The following is a 17,412-nucleotide window of genomic DNA, read 5'->3' as shown; positions in this document are numbered from 1 at the left end:
AAGAATGCGCAGTTGTCATACCTTCACATCAGTGCCATCTGTAGGCATGAATTCCTCATAAATATAGGAGCCTGTTTTTCTCACACTGCTTTCAGGGGAATAAACACTGCTTCTGCTGCCAATCTGAAATGAATATTTTTCTATTAATAAACTCATAGGCTACTGCCTGAGAAACTTTAAAACTCCTTAAAATAACACACTTGTACTGAGAAAACACTTCCTGTACCAAATGAAGAACGTAGGTTTTGATTGTTCCCAGAAGATTTTTACAAGATTCTAAAAGGGCATCGATAGGGCATTCTTTTACCTATAAGAATCTGCAGTAGCTGACAATCTACTGCAAGGAACAAGGGTCTTCATTCAACCTACATGTTCTCCTGAAATTAATTTCTCTGATCTTCCACTACTCCTACACAAGCAGGACCTGACAAAACAGGTCCCAGCTAACACACAGATAGGACACAATTACTCTGCAATGCTGTTAGACATCTACAACTTTTCAATAGCTTTAGTACAATACCCTCACCTTTCGAAAGAGCCTCTGGCTTCCACCCCCAGCAGACGTTGGATAATAAATGTAAACATTGTGGTCCTCAGCACTAACTGGCTTTTCTACAAAAGGCTTTTGGAAAATTTCTCCATTCACTTCCACATGATCTTCTCCTTCGATCAAGTTGCATTCTGAAGAAACAGTGTGGACAACAGAGATGTAATAATACATTCATGGAATGAAATGATTAGAGATTTGGGGTAATTTTGTACGTTGAAATAAAAAGATTATGTTACATTTTTGGTTCACTGATTTGTTACTGACTGCACAAAGACTTGATCATGTGCTGAACATGTCTGCTGCACCACATCTATATTATGTTACTTTCATACTATGTTCCAGGATTTCTGTTGATTCCCTTAGTGTCAGACAGGAAATCGCCTCCTACAGACGCATAAGCTTGCATGGGTGGTATTTTTTTGGAAATGTTTTTAAGGCAGGGGATAGGGCTGTTTGTCTCTTTCTTTAGTGCCTTTCCCTGAAATATCAGGGGGATGGCAGATGGACAGTGAACATGGTGTGGTACCAGATGCGACAGTACTTTTAACAGGCTGAGAATTGTCTCATACTGTGTGACTGAGGCACCTTGCACAGAGGATTAGGTCCTCCGGAATCAGGGATCAGGAATCTCCTCACTACTGGTTGGCTGCATGCAGCAGCTTTTATTTGACTTTTGTAGCATAAATGAGTCCCTTTTCCCCTAGATTACATAGACATTTTAACCTAAAATTCCCTACCTCTTAACAGCTACACCACAGTAATACTTCATTTATACTTATTTATTCTTATTTTTTAAATTTTTTTATTTTTACATTCATACTTTATTTATTCTTATCTCTTACTCTTGTGTCTTGACCTGTCATTGCAATCTCCTATTGTTGCTGTAAGTTTTCATTTTAGTAGAAAAAGCTGTTGCATTTATTTCAGGTACAGAAAAAATTAATTCTAATTAATATTCAGAGTATATCATCTGCAGATCTGTCTGGACTAGACTTCCCTTTCATAGTTGCTTGTACTTAGAAGGGAAAATATTCAATAGCTTGACTTGTTTCTGTCAATATTACTTTCCTAAGTAAAATCACTCATTATTGTGACATCATGAATGCCGTGCTCTTTGGTGACATATTAGAATCTCATCTTGAATTTGGAGGCCCTTGTAGTCTAGTTGTTTTATGATGGCTGTAAGATGATTGTGACCCCACGCTTCAGAATCATGCTTTTCAGATGCATAGTTGCGTTGCCTTTGGCTGAGTTGGAGTTAATTTCCTTCACAGCAGCTGGTATGGCGCTATGTTTCAAATTTGTCACCAAAACAGTCTTGATGTTTTAGTTAGTGAGCAGTGCTTCCACAGCCTCAACGCCTTTTCTGTTTCACATACTAGCCCCACAGCCAGTAGAGGTTAATCCACAACAATACTTTAAATACTGGAGCAGAAATCAACTCTGCACCAATAAATTAATTGTCTAGCAAGCAAAATTTAGCTTTCCGCTATGTATGTACTGTTCTCCAGTGGAAACAAAGAGATGCAAATGGTTGATACTTTAGTCATCAGTTTTTACCTTGGGGATTGTTTGGATCACGGTTCAGAACTGCATAGCGAGGAAGTAAAATGCCTTCAGCTTTAAGAATACCATATACTTCTCTCCTAGAATAAAAGAACAAAAGTTGCACAGTAAGACAGCAAATCCTGCCAATATTTGTATTTTATGGTCCATGAGTAAGGGAGGAGAAAAATACATACAATTTTTTTTTTTTAAAATCACACAGAATAAGATCAGATATATCATACTCTACTTACTAATATAATGCTTTAAAGGTCACTGACACAGCTGTACCTTTGAAGTGATCTCATTAATATCAATAAAAATGTAATTTGCTATGCCAGTCCTGTCCTCTTGGCTCCAGCAGTGCAACGGCAATTTACATAGAACAATTATCTTGTTAAACGAGATTATTAACATGAAGGGTTCAAAAAGTTTATACAGGACAGCAACTGAAGACATCCAAAATAGCAAGTCTGCTCACTGTTCAGAAGGCTCCAATGCTTATGTATTTTGCTTACTATTGTTTTGTTAATATTTGCTATGCATGATTGCAGTCCCAAAAGACAATTCACTTTGAATAACCACATGATCTTTGAATACCAACAACTTCTGTTAAGTATCTACTTAAAAAGACCTTTAGTAAGTCACATGAATTCTACAATTATAGGAGGTTGGACAGTTACTGCTATTCATAGCTATGCCATACATATTTTCAGAGTTTAAACCTTTTTATTTGCTAAGTTTTAGACAAATGTATCACCAAATTTCTACCTTAGTAAATCTTCAGTAAAAGAAAAACAGTAAAAGCAGTAAAATAAAAAACTCATCTAAAGACATATCCCAGAAAACTATGGATAAATTAAAAAAACATAACATTCACTGTAATTTTATTTAGACTACTGTACAATACACTGGAACTATTGCTATGTAATACCAACAGATTCTCACAGTCTCCGATTTAAAAGTAGTTTGCCGTTTACAGGTAATTAGTGTTAGTTACCTGTCTTGTATGTGATACTGCATATTCAAGTCATTGATTATGAATGGATTCCTGAGTTTTGCATAGGCAACTGCTTTGTCCAGTGGAAATCCTAAAATATTTATTAAGGCAAATAAATTAAAACCACAAGACACAACACCAGTAAATAGTTTGGAACCTTCATATTCAAGCTTTAGAGTACAACCAGAGATACGGCTGAAGTGGGAGGATGCTCCCTCAACTACAGAAACACATAACATCAACTTAAGACAATCATGAAACTACAGCCTAATTTCAGTATAGGCTGCCAAAAGTAGTGGTCCTGTCTCCAATTCCCTCCTCCTCCTCACTCCACATGCCCTCTACTTCCACAGGGCCAGAACGAAGGCTTTTATTGCCTCTGCCTGAAAATATGATTTTTAACTTCAGTCTACTCATCTTTGGTTGACTGCCCAGCCCCACAAAAAACTCTAGATATTAGCAGAGATACATGAACAAGTGGCCAAAGACCCAACACTCCCATTGAGAAAGTAGCATGCCTTCAGTTATTGGACCAAGTAAGTATTAAATCACCATTTCCACTGGCTCCACAAATATTTACCAATGGAACAGCTATTTTAAATACCATGTCAGACAGGACCTTCTCAAGCAATGAAAAGAGTATCAGCTAAAAAGCTTGTATTTTAGAAGTCAGTTGTACTATATTAAACAAAACAAATGATTCACTTCCTAGGAAAATCCAACAAAACTACAAGACAAAAAAAAAAAAGATCCTCAAACTAGTTAAAGTGTTTAGATGTCACAAATATTTATGGTATTATTAGAAGATTTACCTTTAGAATGAAAAGAAATGAGACAGTCACATAAAGGCCAGTTTTCTACTGGCTCATTCAAAATAACATCCTCTTCAAATATTACCACAGTTATGTACTTAAACATGGAGAGGCGTTCAAGAATTTCTTTCATTGGTTTGGACTTAGATTTCTTAGCCATTGAACAAATCCCAACTGCGATTTGTCTTTCTGGTGGCTGAAGAGGGAAGGGGAAAAAAGCAATTATTATTTTTAAGTTTTCTCAGAACACAACAGGGTTTTAGCAGCACAACACTAGAGCAGATATTTTCTGTTAAAATTCACATACTACCTTTAATTTAGTTTTTAATCAGGTAAATTGCTAGCAGGTAGCAAAATGCAGCATGACAGCACACCACACTGCATTCTTATGAAAAATGCCTCAAAAAATGAAACCATTCAATACCTCTACACTACTTTTTGTGAGTATCTTATCAGGAACAAATATACAGGATCAAAATCTAAGTCAGAAATGTCCAATCACAATGAAATCATACTTATGGCTTAGACTGACATTAACTAGCAATTCATTTTTAAACTATTTAATTTTTCTACATCTACTTAGTAGTCACAAGGCTTCTCAGCTTGTTAGCTAATATTACAAGTGAATTATGAAAAGGAAAACTAGTAAACCAGAAAATACTATTCTAGATTTCTGAGCTAGTTTGTGCATAGACAGTTTCACTTTTCATCTGTATACTCTATGTTTTCTTTCATGTTATAAGCCTTTAAAATTTCATTCTCCCAGTGGTATTCTTAAGTGCAACCTACTCCTGTTAAAAAGAAACAAACAAACAAAAAAACCCCAGAGCAATCCTTTATTTCAACTTACTGTTCTTTTAAAACATAGCCAATTATCTTCCCTTGCTAAACTACACTGACTGAATTGAGCTGTCTGAGCTGCTAATTTTGCACTACTTCTCTGCATTTCCAAATTACTTTTAATCATGGTGAAGTGTTCTATTAACACTTCCTTGCATTTAAATTTTTTAGACATGCTTGCAATCAGTGAAAACTTAATCTGACTATTCCCTAAAGTGAAATGTTACAGACTAAAAGAACAGCAAAATACAGCTAAAAAAATGACATGATGCCTCATGCATAATAAAATTAAGCATTAGTCTTAAACAAACTAAAAATTGGTAAGCACAGTGCTAAAATACAATTCAGAACACTCTGCAAGGATAATAAACTAAGGTATAACTTAAGATTGATTCAGTGTACACTTTCTATACACCAAGACAAGGAAGAAGAATGAAAACATGTAAGATCTTAATGAAAACAATGGAAAAAAGATGGAAAAAGAAATGTCGAGTCTCTTCAATCTGAAAAATCAAAAGTTAACTCTGCAGCAGTTGACAACACACACAAAAGAAAAACTCTGGATCATTTTTTGCTACTAATTATCCAAATAAATAAAATGAAGGCTTATGCCATCAAATTCATTCCCAGAATCCAAATCAAGTCTGCAAAGGTGGCACATCAACCTCAGCTGCCCTGAAACTCTGTATTAAGGTCAAGCACATCTACTTCAAAGTTCAAGGTATACTTACTTTTCAAGTGTATACATTTCCAAACATAACTGACAGATCATTATCTGAACAATTTCCTAATTCAGAACACAATTTCAGTATTACTTTTGTGATCTACTGCCATTTCAAGGTAAAATAATGCTAGAGAACATACAGAATAGTACACATATGTCCCTGCAGTACATACAGAGTCATATTCTTCCTCCTCTTCTTCCCCATGGTCATAGAAGTGTTCGTAATCTGTAGATCTGCCTGAATCCAATAATTCTTCTCCATCTTCTCCACCCACGAAGAATCTAGGAGGATCATTCTCTGTTGCGCTAACAGACATGGTTACCAGTTCTATAGAGATCTATGTAGACACAGCAGCCACTTTGGCAGCTGAGATACTGGGCATGTTTCCCGCTGACTGGGGAACACAGAAGTCCCCTGCTCTTTGATGTTGCTTGTGTGGTGTTGCCACTGTGATGACGTTGTCTGCCAGACACTGTTTAAGTGGTATCATCTGCTCATTATTGGTTTGAGTTTCTGCTCCAAGAAACCCACAATAGGCTACTGCTTCCCTGAGAGGATACAACAACTTTTTAACCTAAAAGAAATATCCAAACAAACAAAAAAGAGAAAAACCACACTTGATAAAGGCACATAAAAATAAACCCTTCTCATTTACAAAAAGCATTTGGACATTTACGTACCTTGAGCAAAGCATCAGAAATAAATCCGTGCACACTACATACAGTCTACACTTTTACATGTATGTTTAGAGCAGGGGGAATAATTTCAAGATATTTTCAAACTACTGACACAGGCATTTTAAGAGACAATATAACTCACAAAAGTAAAAACTGTCAAATGCATTTTTTCCTAACTTGAGAATAGTAAAATGCAGAGTATATCTCTTATATGAAAAATAAACCAACAAAAATCTTCTCCGATATTTGCGATGTTTAACTCACCATCCCTGTCATCAGCTGTTTTTTCCCCAAAAGTTTTGTGGTCAAAGGGCAATGGCAAACAGACAAAAATGCTAATGAAAACTTTTAAAGACTCCGTTAGGACTATTCTTAAATAGAAACCTATTCTTTCAAAAACTGAGTGAGCCTTCAGTGTGAAAGCAGAATCTATGTGCCAGCTTGATGTTTGCTTATTTATTTCCAAAAAAGCGTTGCTTTATTTTCACACTGAAAAATTAGTATTTAGAGAGATGTACGCTAGCACTGCCTTCTGTCAAAAGTACTTCTAAGCACTAATGTACTAGTGAAGTGAACACATATTGTACCTTTTTAACCAGTCATGTGAAAATAAAATCTTGGCCAAATAACTTGTATACAGAAACAGAGACTCAGAGCTCAGTCTTCTGTTGTTTTAACTCAGTAACTGTTCTTGCTGTAAGTTGTGCATGGCTTCATACCATTAATCTATTATTACTATTTAGAAAATTAATAAGCCGTTACTTGTTTAGAAGCTCATCTGATCAAATGTTTTAGGTTAAGTTGCTTATTAGTCATATCATTACGAAAGTGCTGTTCAACAATGATGTTTCAGCAGAACTGAATTTGTCTTTAAATATCTGTTAAAATTACTTCGGCTGTTCTATTAACAAAGTGAAGCAATACTAAATTCCCAATGGTGATTGGCTATTCAACTTCCTGTGAGAGAGGGTGGTAAACAGAGCAAAAGTTACCCAGAAAGAATCTGTCCTAAGCCAGAGAGCAATAGGTTAAGTGTGGGTAAACAATACAGCTGTTTCAGATCCAGAAGCTGAAGTCCAAACAACAGATTCTGGAGTGACAACACGTGATTAAAAAAATTAATTTCTTAAACGTATGTTATGTATCTGGTCTCCTTCAGTTCCACTAATGAAAAATTACTTTCCCTTATAATATGAAACTGCAGACATTTGTCCTTCAAGCCACAAGAACAAAATTAAATTTCAAACACCTAATTCATCTTGCTCCCACAAAAGTTAGAAATTAGGTAATGAGATAAATCAGTCCTGTTTATGAAAGGGTGAAGAAAGCAAGCTTTCCAAATTCTATTTCTAGCAAGCTTCAGAAAGGCAGAGGTTATTGCCAACATATACAGAATTTTGAAATGGTATTAAAAACAAAAAAGACCCCCAAAAAACTTGTAAAGCCTGAAAATGAAGTTTAACAGTTCCTCTTGCATCAGCTTCCCCTCCCACCACCCAAGTTCTGTAAATTAGAAACAAATGTCTTAAGAGCTTTTTAAAATCTAAGGTTGTCTCATAAAGAAGGAAAAGAAACCACTTGAAGTAGATAAGCAGGAGGTCATCAAAAGAAGTTTTTTTAAGCTTTCTTTCCCCTACCTATTCCTGTAGAGCACTTTGCGAGAGCCAAAGTTGCGAGGTTTGTGTGCAATTAATGACTAGTTATTTCATGAGGATCTCTGTCACTACCCGAGTCTCTCTAACCCAAAGTGATTACTTCTCAAAGCAAGAAGAAACCATATAAATAAAGACAGAAGGGAAAGCACAACATATTTGTTTACAAATGACACAAGGATATAACCTGACAAGTTTAATTTCCTAACAAACCTATCTGAAACCTAGTGTTTTTCTACCTTCCTAACTCAAGAATCTGGAGAGTTCTGGTGTTATTGGTGGCAAGTAGACCTGTCAAGTGGAGCTTCACTTGTGGAAAACAGACTTAGAACAGTCACATAGACTGCTTGGAGTTAACAGATTATTTTCTGCAAGGTTTATTACGTTGTTCACCTGTCTGAAGGTGGATGAATTACTAGACTGCCACTCCATGCTATTGTCACTGGGCCCCAGAGTTTTCAGACAGTTTGCAAAAATAAGACCAAAGACACAGGATCAAGAAAAGATACTGACACTTTTCAGGCTTGTAAACTATTGCATGGACTCATTGAATTGCATAAATTGGCATTCTGACTGCTGATGGTTACTAGCCTATCTCCCAGACAGCAGATGCTGTAAACAACTGTCATTAGCATAAATTTGATTCAGGATATAATGAATAAATTATTTATTTTTTAGAATAAATGCTTTCAGAGATGGGAATTAAAATTCTTTCCCTCCAAATGCTTTGGCGACTACAAAAACTGAGGAATCCCCTTCTTTCTTGTGGTGTGTGAAATAAAAAGAGTCCAAGAAAGGAGACATAGAAAGAGAAATACCAGAGTGACTGCAACTACAGCAAACAACTTACGCAAGTCTCCTAAAAACATCTACAGTTATCTGACATCAAACATGCAGTAAGACCGTACTTGGATAAAAATGTGGTTCTCAGGTTGTACACCAAGGAGAAATAATAAATGGCAGAACAAGAAGATGGAGCTGTGTTCCTGCCCCAGAAGTACTGTCAGTGCTGATGGGAGAAACTTCTAACACACGGTGTCCTATGCAGAACTCCATCTTGCTGCCTCTGGAATTCTGCCCATTTTTCTGTGTTAAGAAGTGAGCAGCAGCAGCAATATGGGGGCAGAGACACTCTATGTTAGATCCTCTCATACTTGGTGCACGAGCATAAGCCTCACCAGACAGTGAAGATTAGAAGATTACATGCATGCCTTAACCATGGAAGATTGCAATGTAAGCAAGACAAACCCCAAAGCTTCACGTTGGAATATACACTGACCCATTTCCAAAGAGACAGCAACAAGAATATCCAGGCAACAATATCCTACCATGCAATGACCTTTCCAGGTAAAGATAGTTAGACTATGTTCCCTTCAAACCTCAGCTGTTACGCAAGGCTTCTGTTTTACAGCTTACAGGTGAAAAAATCTCCGCTAATTTTGAAAAACACAATTTAACTAACAGTGTTGTCTCTTAAAAGGACTTCCAACCTAATGTATAGCCTGTTCATTCCACCTGTCCTAAAACTTCCTATTCATGACCACCCCATGATATGTCTTGACCAAAAAAAAAAGAAAAAAGAAAAGAATATGTTTAAAGAAAACACTAAATCTGCTCACTTTACATTCTCACCTTAAAATAAACTCATCTCAGTTTTTCCCTAGTAAGTTAGACAGCACTAAAATAGTGCACTGCAAAGGAGAAGTAAAAATCCTTATGTTAAACTGCTATTATTATCACTTACTAGTGGAAGGTATACAAAACAACATTCTAAATATGTAAAATGACACATAGACAAACTTAACATTAACATACAAATAGGGCTGTATTTGAATCACAGATTTTCATAGCCTGCTAAGCACTTCAAGTCCAGTGTTGACTCCAGTGGTGCACAACAGACTTTTTTCTAACAGAACATTTCTCCACTTCCACAACTATATTCTAAAAGAATAAGCCAAAACATAGTCCTCACTAAGTGTTAACAGATATTCCCACAAACAGTTTTCCTGTCTGCATTCCACATTTCAGCAGCCCTGGTGTTTCTCATATTTACTTAAACCATAAAGATTAGCATTCCAGTAACTGTCAGCAACAAATCAGCTCAACATAGCAGCAGTGGTCTGAACATTCATGTAAAAGATGCTAAAAGTTTTAACAGCTATGTTACAAATACTAATGAAAACATATACAACTCCTGTATAAACAGAAGCATTTCAGCAGGTTTTCTTTTGTGTTGCTACAGCTATCAGAACAAATATACATTGCCTCTACTGCACTCTAATGGAAACTAATGGAACAAAACTAGAGTAAAAATGCTTCTCATCTGTTATCTCAAGAAAATAACCAACACATTGTAGAAATTAAGTAGTTATAAAACATTTCTAAATCATGAACTGCTCAGGAAAACAACTTTTGGAAATGCCTTTATAACAAAACAACTACAAAACACTTTGTGACACTTAAATTGTGGAATTTAACAAACATGTAACTGCACAAGAAGCGTAAGTGGTGCTTATCTGTTACATGATTCTGTACATATATGTACATAACAAAACAGCCCATTCCCCTGCACCGTCTCCCTATATTGCTCCTTTTAAAGCTTCAGTTCTTACCACTGTAGGCATATTCAAACTGTGTCTGTTACCAGCTTCCTCCAATTCAAATTAAGGAGTTAAAACCTGAATGATTTTAATAGCAATTTTTCAGGTAGTCTCAGTGAGATGACAAAAAGCTTTCAACATCTTCCTGCTAGAATTGCTATACCTAACATTTTCATTAACAGTACATTTAACAACGAAAATGTTTGCTTCACTCCTACTGAGGCATTTTACCTGTTTTAAAATTCCAGTTCTGCAACATGATTTACGGTATAACAAACCACCAAAGACAGCCAAAGACAGCCAGTTTGTTGGGCTGCTGGTGGAGCAGAAATTAAGGGGAGGGGGCAAGGGGGAAGCAGAGGGGAGATGGGAAGAAAGAACCAGCGGAGTCTGCACTCTCAGAGAGCTGACAGCAGTGACTGGGATCCCAAGTGCTCTGCATGGATGCGTAACACGTTTCTACAGATGATTCAAAGAAACTTGGTAATACTTCAGATTTAAATGTGAGACTGTAGAACTACTAACAAGGCCCATGCTCAAGAACAGCATTTCCTCAGGTCTGACAGATGATCAGGAAGAGAAAGGAGACAGGACAGGCAGAAGGCAGAAGAGGGAAAGGACATCAAGACACAGAAGCTGCTGAAGACAACAGTGAGAGCAAACCATAGATGACTTGTTTATTGCTGTACCTTACATAGCAAAAGATACATATCTGTTGTGGTTTAGCTTCAGTTGGCAATTAAGCACCACAGAGCCGCTCGCTCACCCCCCCCCCCCCCGTGGGATGGGGGAGAGAATTAGAAGAGCAAAAGTAAGAAAACTCGTGGGTTAAGATAAAGACAGTTTAATGACTGGGAAAAAGAGAGGAAATAATAATGATAATAATGAATTGTAATGGAAAGGAAAACAGCAAAAGACAGAGAGAGGAACAAAACCCGGGGGGGGGCGGGAGGGGGGAAGTGATGCAACTACTCACCACCCACTGACCGATGCCCAGCCCGTCCCCAAGCAGCAATCGCTGCCCCCCTAGCCAACACCCCCCAGTTTATATACTGAGCATGATGTCATATGATATGGAATAGCCCTTTGGCCAGTTTGGGTCAGGTGTTCTGGTTATGCTTCCTCCCAGGTTCCTGTGGACCTGGCAGAGCACAGGAACCTGGAAAGTCCTTGACTAGTGTAAACATTACTTAGCAACAACTAAAACATCAGTGTGTTATCAACATTATTCTCATCCTAAATCAAAAACACAACACTGTACCAGCTACTAGGAAGAAAATTAACCCTATCCAGCTGAAACCAGGAGAATTTACTCTGCAATTTACTTAAATATTCGATGTCTACTGTGTCACATAGTCAGTAATACAAAGCATTAATATTTACACACAGACGTTATTCTGTTCTACCACACATCCTGTGAGGTGGTCAGAAGCAGCTGTCAGCCCATTACTGAGATGGACTAAATCTAAAAACAGATGTAGAGCAGCTCTATCCAATATCCCTCAACCACAAAGAATATTGCACAACAAGAAAAAAAACCCACAACCAAACGAAATGAAACAATAGTCACAGAAAATACAAAGGCATATAAAGGTTTCCAGTAATTACTGGAATTTACAAGGTCCAGTGGTGTAACACACTGATGAAACTGAGAAAAGCCTTTAGCTCTCCTCATCAAATACAAACTTCAGCAACAGCCTTAAGAAGTTTATCACCATCTTCTGCAACTCAGCTCTGCCCAATAACACGAGTCAAGGAACTGTACTGATGTACAACAGACAAGAAGCAGACTAAAAAAAGGTAGCAAAGGGAAAAGATGCAATTATAAAGGCTACACTACACAGCACTACAGGAACTAAGTCATCTCCTACAATCTTGCATTAAACTAAGAGGAAGCTCTAGATTTCACAATATGCTGACATCTTCCCCCATCATATGTAACCTACACATTAATACAAGCTTTTCCAAAGTTTCTTCTTCATTCTGTATTTTCACAGGAAACCAGATGCAAGATTTAGACTGCTCTCCCCCCCAAATCAACATAGGTAATCTGCAAAGTATCAGAAGAAGGCAGGGCAGACCACTGCACATTCCCCTCTCCACCAGCAGGCAGTGTGGCATGGGCAAAAAGTGGTAGGCACCCACACAGGAATTCAATAAAACAAACACAACCCTTCTCTCTCCCTCTACTCCATTCAAAAGCAGATGACTTTATCTGCTCCAACAGGAGGCTGCAACCCACTCACTCTCCTCCCAGACTCTCCCAGGACTCCACCATGACTTGCTCCACTGCACTCCAGCACAGAGGTAGCCACATCCTTACTACCTTCCTCCCCCCACACCAAGAACCCTACACCTTTTTGTCCCATCTGGACTCCCACTCCAATGTGTCACCACTACTAGCTCTACCCACTAGTCCCAGTCTCCTCCATTACAGGCAATGGGGTAGGGCAGTCTCCAAAATCTGTCTGAAAGTGATGACATGCAAGAACATCCCAAAAGAGAAGATGAAGAGTAGCCTTTATTTGTTGCTTTTAGCCATCCACCTGGTTGTGCCTACAAGCCAAGCACAGCTCTCAGACTGTCAGATGAAGAGCCATAATCTATGCTAAATGACAACTGTGAACATGCTAAGTTCTGTTTGCAGAAACACTGAAAATATTTTGTACAATGTTCCAAAAGCATTACTATGTAGTACTTTATGCATTACTCCGCCAGAAAAATTATAGTAACTCCCATTCCAAAACAGACTACTTACCTTTCAGTTTTGTTCTACTGAGACCTGAAGAAACATTCTGAAGAATGAAGAGGAGCCGTGAGTCTTCCTTGCCAGGTAAGTGCTTGTATTGGGTTTACGTGGCAAGGCTTTGGTAGCGGGGGGGCGGCAGGGGTGGCTTCTCTGAGAAGACACCAGAAGCTGCCCCCATGTCGGACAGAGCCAGTTTCAGCCGGCTCCAAGATGGACCTGCTGCTGCCCAAAGCTGAGCCCATCAGCAACGCTGGTGGTGCCTCTGCGATAACGTATCTAAGAAAGGGTAAAAAAACCCTGCATAGCAGCTGGGAGAGAGGAGTGAGAAAATGTGAGAGAAACAGCACTGCAGACACCAAGGGCAGTGAAGGAGAGGGAGGCGATGCTCCACGCATCAGAGCAGAGATTCCCCTGCAGCCCATGGAGAAGATCATGGTGAAGCAGATTGTCTCCCTGAAGCCCTTGGAGGTCCACAGTGGAGCAGATACCCACCCAGCAGCCCGTGGAGGACCCCATGCCGGAGCAGGTGGATGTACCCTGAAGGAAGCTGCAGTCCGCAGAGAGCCCACGCTGGAGCTCCTGGCAGGAGCTGTGGCTTGTGGTGAGGACCCCATGCAGGAGCAGGTTTTCTGGCAGGACCTGTGACCCTGTGGGGGACCCACGCTGGAGCAGTCTGTTCCTGAAGGACTGCACCCCATGGAAGGGACCCGTGTTGGAGCAGTTCATGAAGGACTGTCTCCTGTGGGAGGGACCCCATGCTGGAACAGGGGAAGAGCATGAGGAGGAAGGGGCAGCAGTGACAAAGAGTTATGGACTGACCACAGTCCCCATTCCCCATCCCCCTGTGCTGCTTGGGGAGATGAGGTAGAAGAGTTGGGAGTGAAGTTGAGCCTGGGAAGAAAGGAGGGATGGGGGAAAGGTGTCTGTAGATTTTTTTCTTATTTTTCATTATCCTACTCTATTCAACTGGCAATAAATTAATTTCCCCAAATCAAGTCTGTTTTGCCTGTGACAGTAGTTGGTGAGTGATCTCCTTGTCCTTATCTTGACCGACGAGCTTTTTGTTATATTTTCTCTCCCTGCCCTGTTGATGGAAGAGGAGTGATAGAGTGGCTTGGTAGGCACCTGGTGGCCAGCCAAGGTCAACCCAGCAGAGTGCTCCAAATGTGTTTCCTGGGCAAAAAACTATTGCAGTGTTACCTGCACTCCATCTTCAGCAGTAAAGTATATGAACAGGTGCTTTTACCCACACTTTTTTCAGCTTGGTGGTTAGGACATTTTTCTGATAAGCAGAAAACAGGGACTTGAAACCACTAGGACAGAAGGGAACTGAAACAATATTTGTCCTGTTCCATTCAACTGTTCTAACCATTAGGCTACCATAATCCAACTTCACTTTCCCCATGCACCACTAGTTTTCTTTAAAGATGGCCACTAGGTTTCTTTTTACAGGAGAGGGCTCACTGCTCTGGATTCCAAGCAGAAGGCAGGTACCTAATGTGCAAAATCTTACCAGTGAGACATCTACACTCAAGGAACAGGAATCCAGGAATACCCACCTTACTGGCATTTCGTACTGGAAACAACTCTCATCAGTGTTACTTACAGGGGCACTTACATTTCTTGAAATGCTATATAGCTAACCTAGCCAACTAACTGCAATTGCCTAAATCTTCTCCCGGGGACCTGAATTATGTTCCAAGAACTGTGCCACCTAAATGTTTGTGCCTAAAGTAGGATTTCAGTCTGACCCTCCATATTACAGTAGCTTAGCCCGCTAAAAACTGAAGAGGTGTAGTATGCCACGTGAACCAGGATTCTGCTAAGAAGCCAGCTATGCAGCGAGGAAAGACATGCCTTTTAGGCTGTGATGAATGAGATTTCTAGTCTTAAAGCACAACTGTTACAGTTTTCAAACAGTAATTACTTGGATGATTTCCCCACGTTTGCTTTCTTTCCTAGTAATTATACAGTTAGTTAAGCAAAATATTTCCAGTCATTTAGAATTATCAAACTTAAAGGTGAAATAACTTCTCAATGCAAGTATCTTAATCTTTCCCTTACCAAATTCTTTGCTCACAGAACTTATTTTTCCCCAGTATCTCACCAGCAGAAATGTGACTTTTCAGCACAGGTACTGACATCTGCTAAAACTCTGAGTTTTAGCCCCAAACACCATACTATCACAGGGCATCTTTCAACTCTTTAGCAGTCATAGAGTATAAACTGCAAAATGAACCATTACCATCCTTCAACGGAAGTGTCAGAACAGCCTTAGAAGTCTAGAAAAACCTGTCTGGTAAATATCACTGTCTTCCCTTCAAGATAGAAAGGTGGTATTTTTTTAAACTGGCAAACACTACTAGAAACTGACATCTGGCATGCGTTACAAGTGTCTCACGCACGGCCACAGAACAGATAACCGTAACTCATTAACCTCCAAGCTCCTTTCTAAATCAAACCTTGTCAAACACATCACATAAAGACATCATTTATATTTGTGGCAAGCTTTAATGTTTCAAGAAAGGCTGGCTTTCAAACTTTTAGAGATCCCACTCAAAGATGTCAAAACAGCTTCTCCATATTCTCACGAGGAGGCATTTCTTACTTCAGCTTTGCGAAGATGAGAAAGTTTTTGCGAAGATGAGAAAGATTTGAAAAAAATTCTGTACCAAAGTTCATTAGGCTCAGCCTCTGGAGGCCTGATCTAACCACAACTGCCAGAAGGATTAAACTCTCTTCCACACAACGAATGACCCAACCAAGACAAGCCAACCAGTATCAAAGTTTGTATTTCTCACATGTTGAACCGTAAAAGAGGCATATTACATCAGTCAAATCCTTATGCCAAAACCAGTTCTACATAGTAAGAATAGTTTTGTTATTGGTTGAATCAAGACTTGTGGAAAGTGATAGGTTTAGCTGTCTGTCATCATTTACAACCACACACGTTTTCACTAAAACAAAGGAAGATTCTATGCGAATTTTGATACCCCAGGCAAAAAAAAAGTCTGGCTTGCTACTAAAGTAGAAAAACGATGCAGAAGGGATGCAGAAAAGGTGGAAATGGAGCAACTGAGATAGATGAAGGGAAACAACAGTTAGAAAGAAAGTTGCAACATAATGCAGAAATACTGTAACAGACAACTGTAAAGAGTAGCTTTTCAGCTTAGGGTACGACATACAAGTGGTTTGGATGAGAAAGGAAACCACTTATTTCATTGCGGTTGTGATAATGATCTCCCCCAGTCTTCCTGCTTGTGTGAGGACAGCGGCTTACTACAAAATCAACTATTACAGGGCAACAATAAAAGTCCCAAAAAACCAGTGTATTCAAAGCTTACCAATACTCAGTAAAGTCCCCAGGTTCAGGAAAACACCACTAGAACAAAGAGAAATGTTACACAGGCCACTATTTATGCATCTCTTCCATCGCAGTTCCCAACAGGTCATTTTCTGGTTACTATGTGTAACTGATTCTCCGCTCTGGGACTGCTGCTGCTTTTCTTTCCTAGCTTGATTACAATGTAGATAGCAATCTCCTTTGCCCCAACTAATTTTACACTGAATTTATCATCAGCTCTTGGGACATTAACAGAGTGGCCAAAATCCAGTGGTTTAAGAGATGTCATATCACCACCACCACCACCACCCCCCCCGTTTAGGAACACTGCGTTTCACCCCATGTACTTCTTTGTACTCAAAAGCTTCACCTGCCTTTCTGACAGCATAGCACGCTGCAAACTCAGTCACTGCTATTTTAGTAAAACTGTTTCTGAGAACAGAATAAACCACAAAATGAGGCAAAAAGCTAGATGTGCTTATTGGCCATGCCCATCATGTTTTACTGATGACTGCAGCTTACTGAACAGGACGGTTTAGATCTGCTCGAAAGACAAAGAGCACTAGAAGTCTATCCCGTCATCAGGTACTGGGAGCGGATCCAGCCAAGCGACTTCCACCACAGGAGTCAGCTGCCCGCTGACCCGACTCCGCTTCTGGAACCTCCCGCTCGCTGCGGAGCCGGCCAAAGACACGGCCACAGCAGGCACCGCGGCTGCCGCCCTTCCGCCGCGGCCGAGCCCGCCGGGCCCCGCAGCACCGCCGACACCGCCCGAGGGAGCCCACGCGACAGCCCGCGGCGCGGCTGGCCCCGGGCACCGCCCCTCCGCCCGCTACCAGGGAAGCTGCCGCGCCAGGGCGGGAACGGGTGCCCGCTCCTCGTGCGGAGAGGGCAGGAGCGCCGGGCGCGCGGGATCAGC

The 17,412-nt window shown here is 39.8% G+C and overlaps 1 protein-coding gene across 9 annotated transcripts in view; it reads right to left on the bottom strand.

The window, feature by feature from the left end:
* Positions 1–17,412, bottom strand: part of PPIP5K2 (diphosphoinositol pentakisphosphate kinase 2) — a 54,343-nt gene that overhangs the window by 36,388 nt on the left and 543 nt on the right. For 8 of the 9 annotated variants that reach the window (XM_072860197.1, XM_072860199.1, XM_072860196.1 and 5 more), the window contains exons 2-7: positions 5,645–6,046; positions 3,908–4,103; positions 3,096–3,186; positions 2,111–2,196; positions 527–681; positions 22–123 (exon numbers count right to left, since the gene is read on the bottom strand). In XM_072860197.1, the coding sequence (XP_072716298.1) occupies positions 22–123; positions 527–681; positions 2,111–2,196; positions 3,096–3,186; positions 3,908–4,103; positions 5,645–5,788 (774 nt within the window). In that variant the 5' untranslated portion in view covers positions 5,789–6,046. Of the gene's footprint in view, positions 1–21; positions 124–526; positions 682–2,110; positions 2,197–3,095; positions 3,187–3,907; positions 4,104–5,644; positions 6,047–16,494; positions 16,516–17,412 lie in introns of those variants that run through there. The other variant, XM_072860198.1, reaches the window with a different exon arrangement.

The sequence above is a fragment of the Ciconia boyciana genome, chromosome 4 (assembly GCF_034638445.1).
Source record: "Ciconia boyciana chromosome 4, ASM3463844v1, whole genome shotgun sequence".
In the NCBI taxonomy this organism is placed as follows: domain Eukaryota; kingdom Metazoa; phylum Chordata; class Aves; order Ciconiiformes; family Ciconiidae; genus Ciconia; species Ciconia boyciana.
This window is presented reverse-complemented; position numbering and strand designations above follow the sequence as displayed.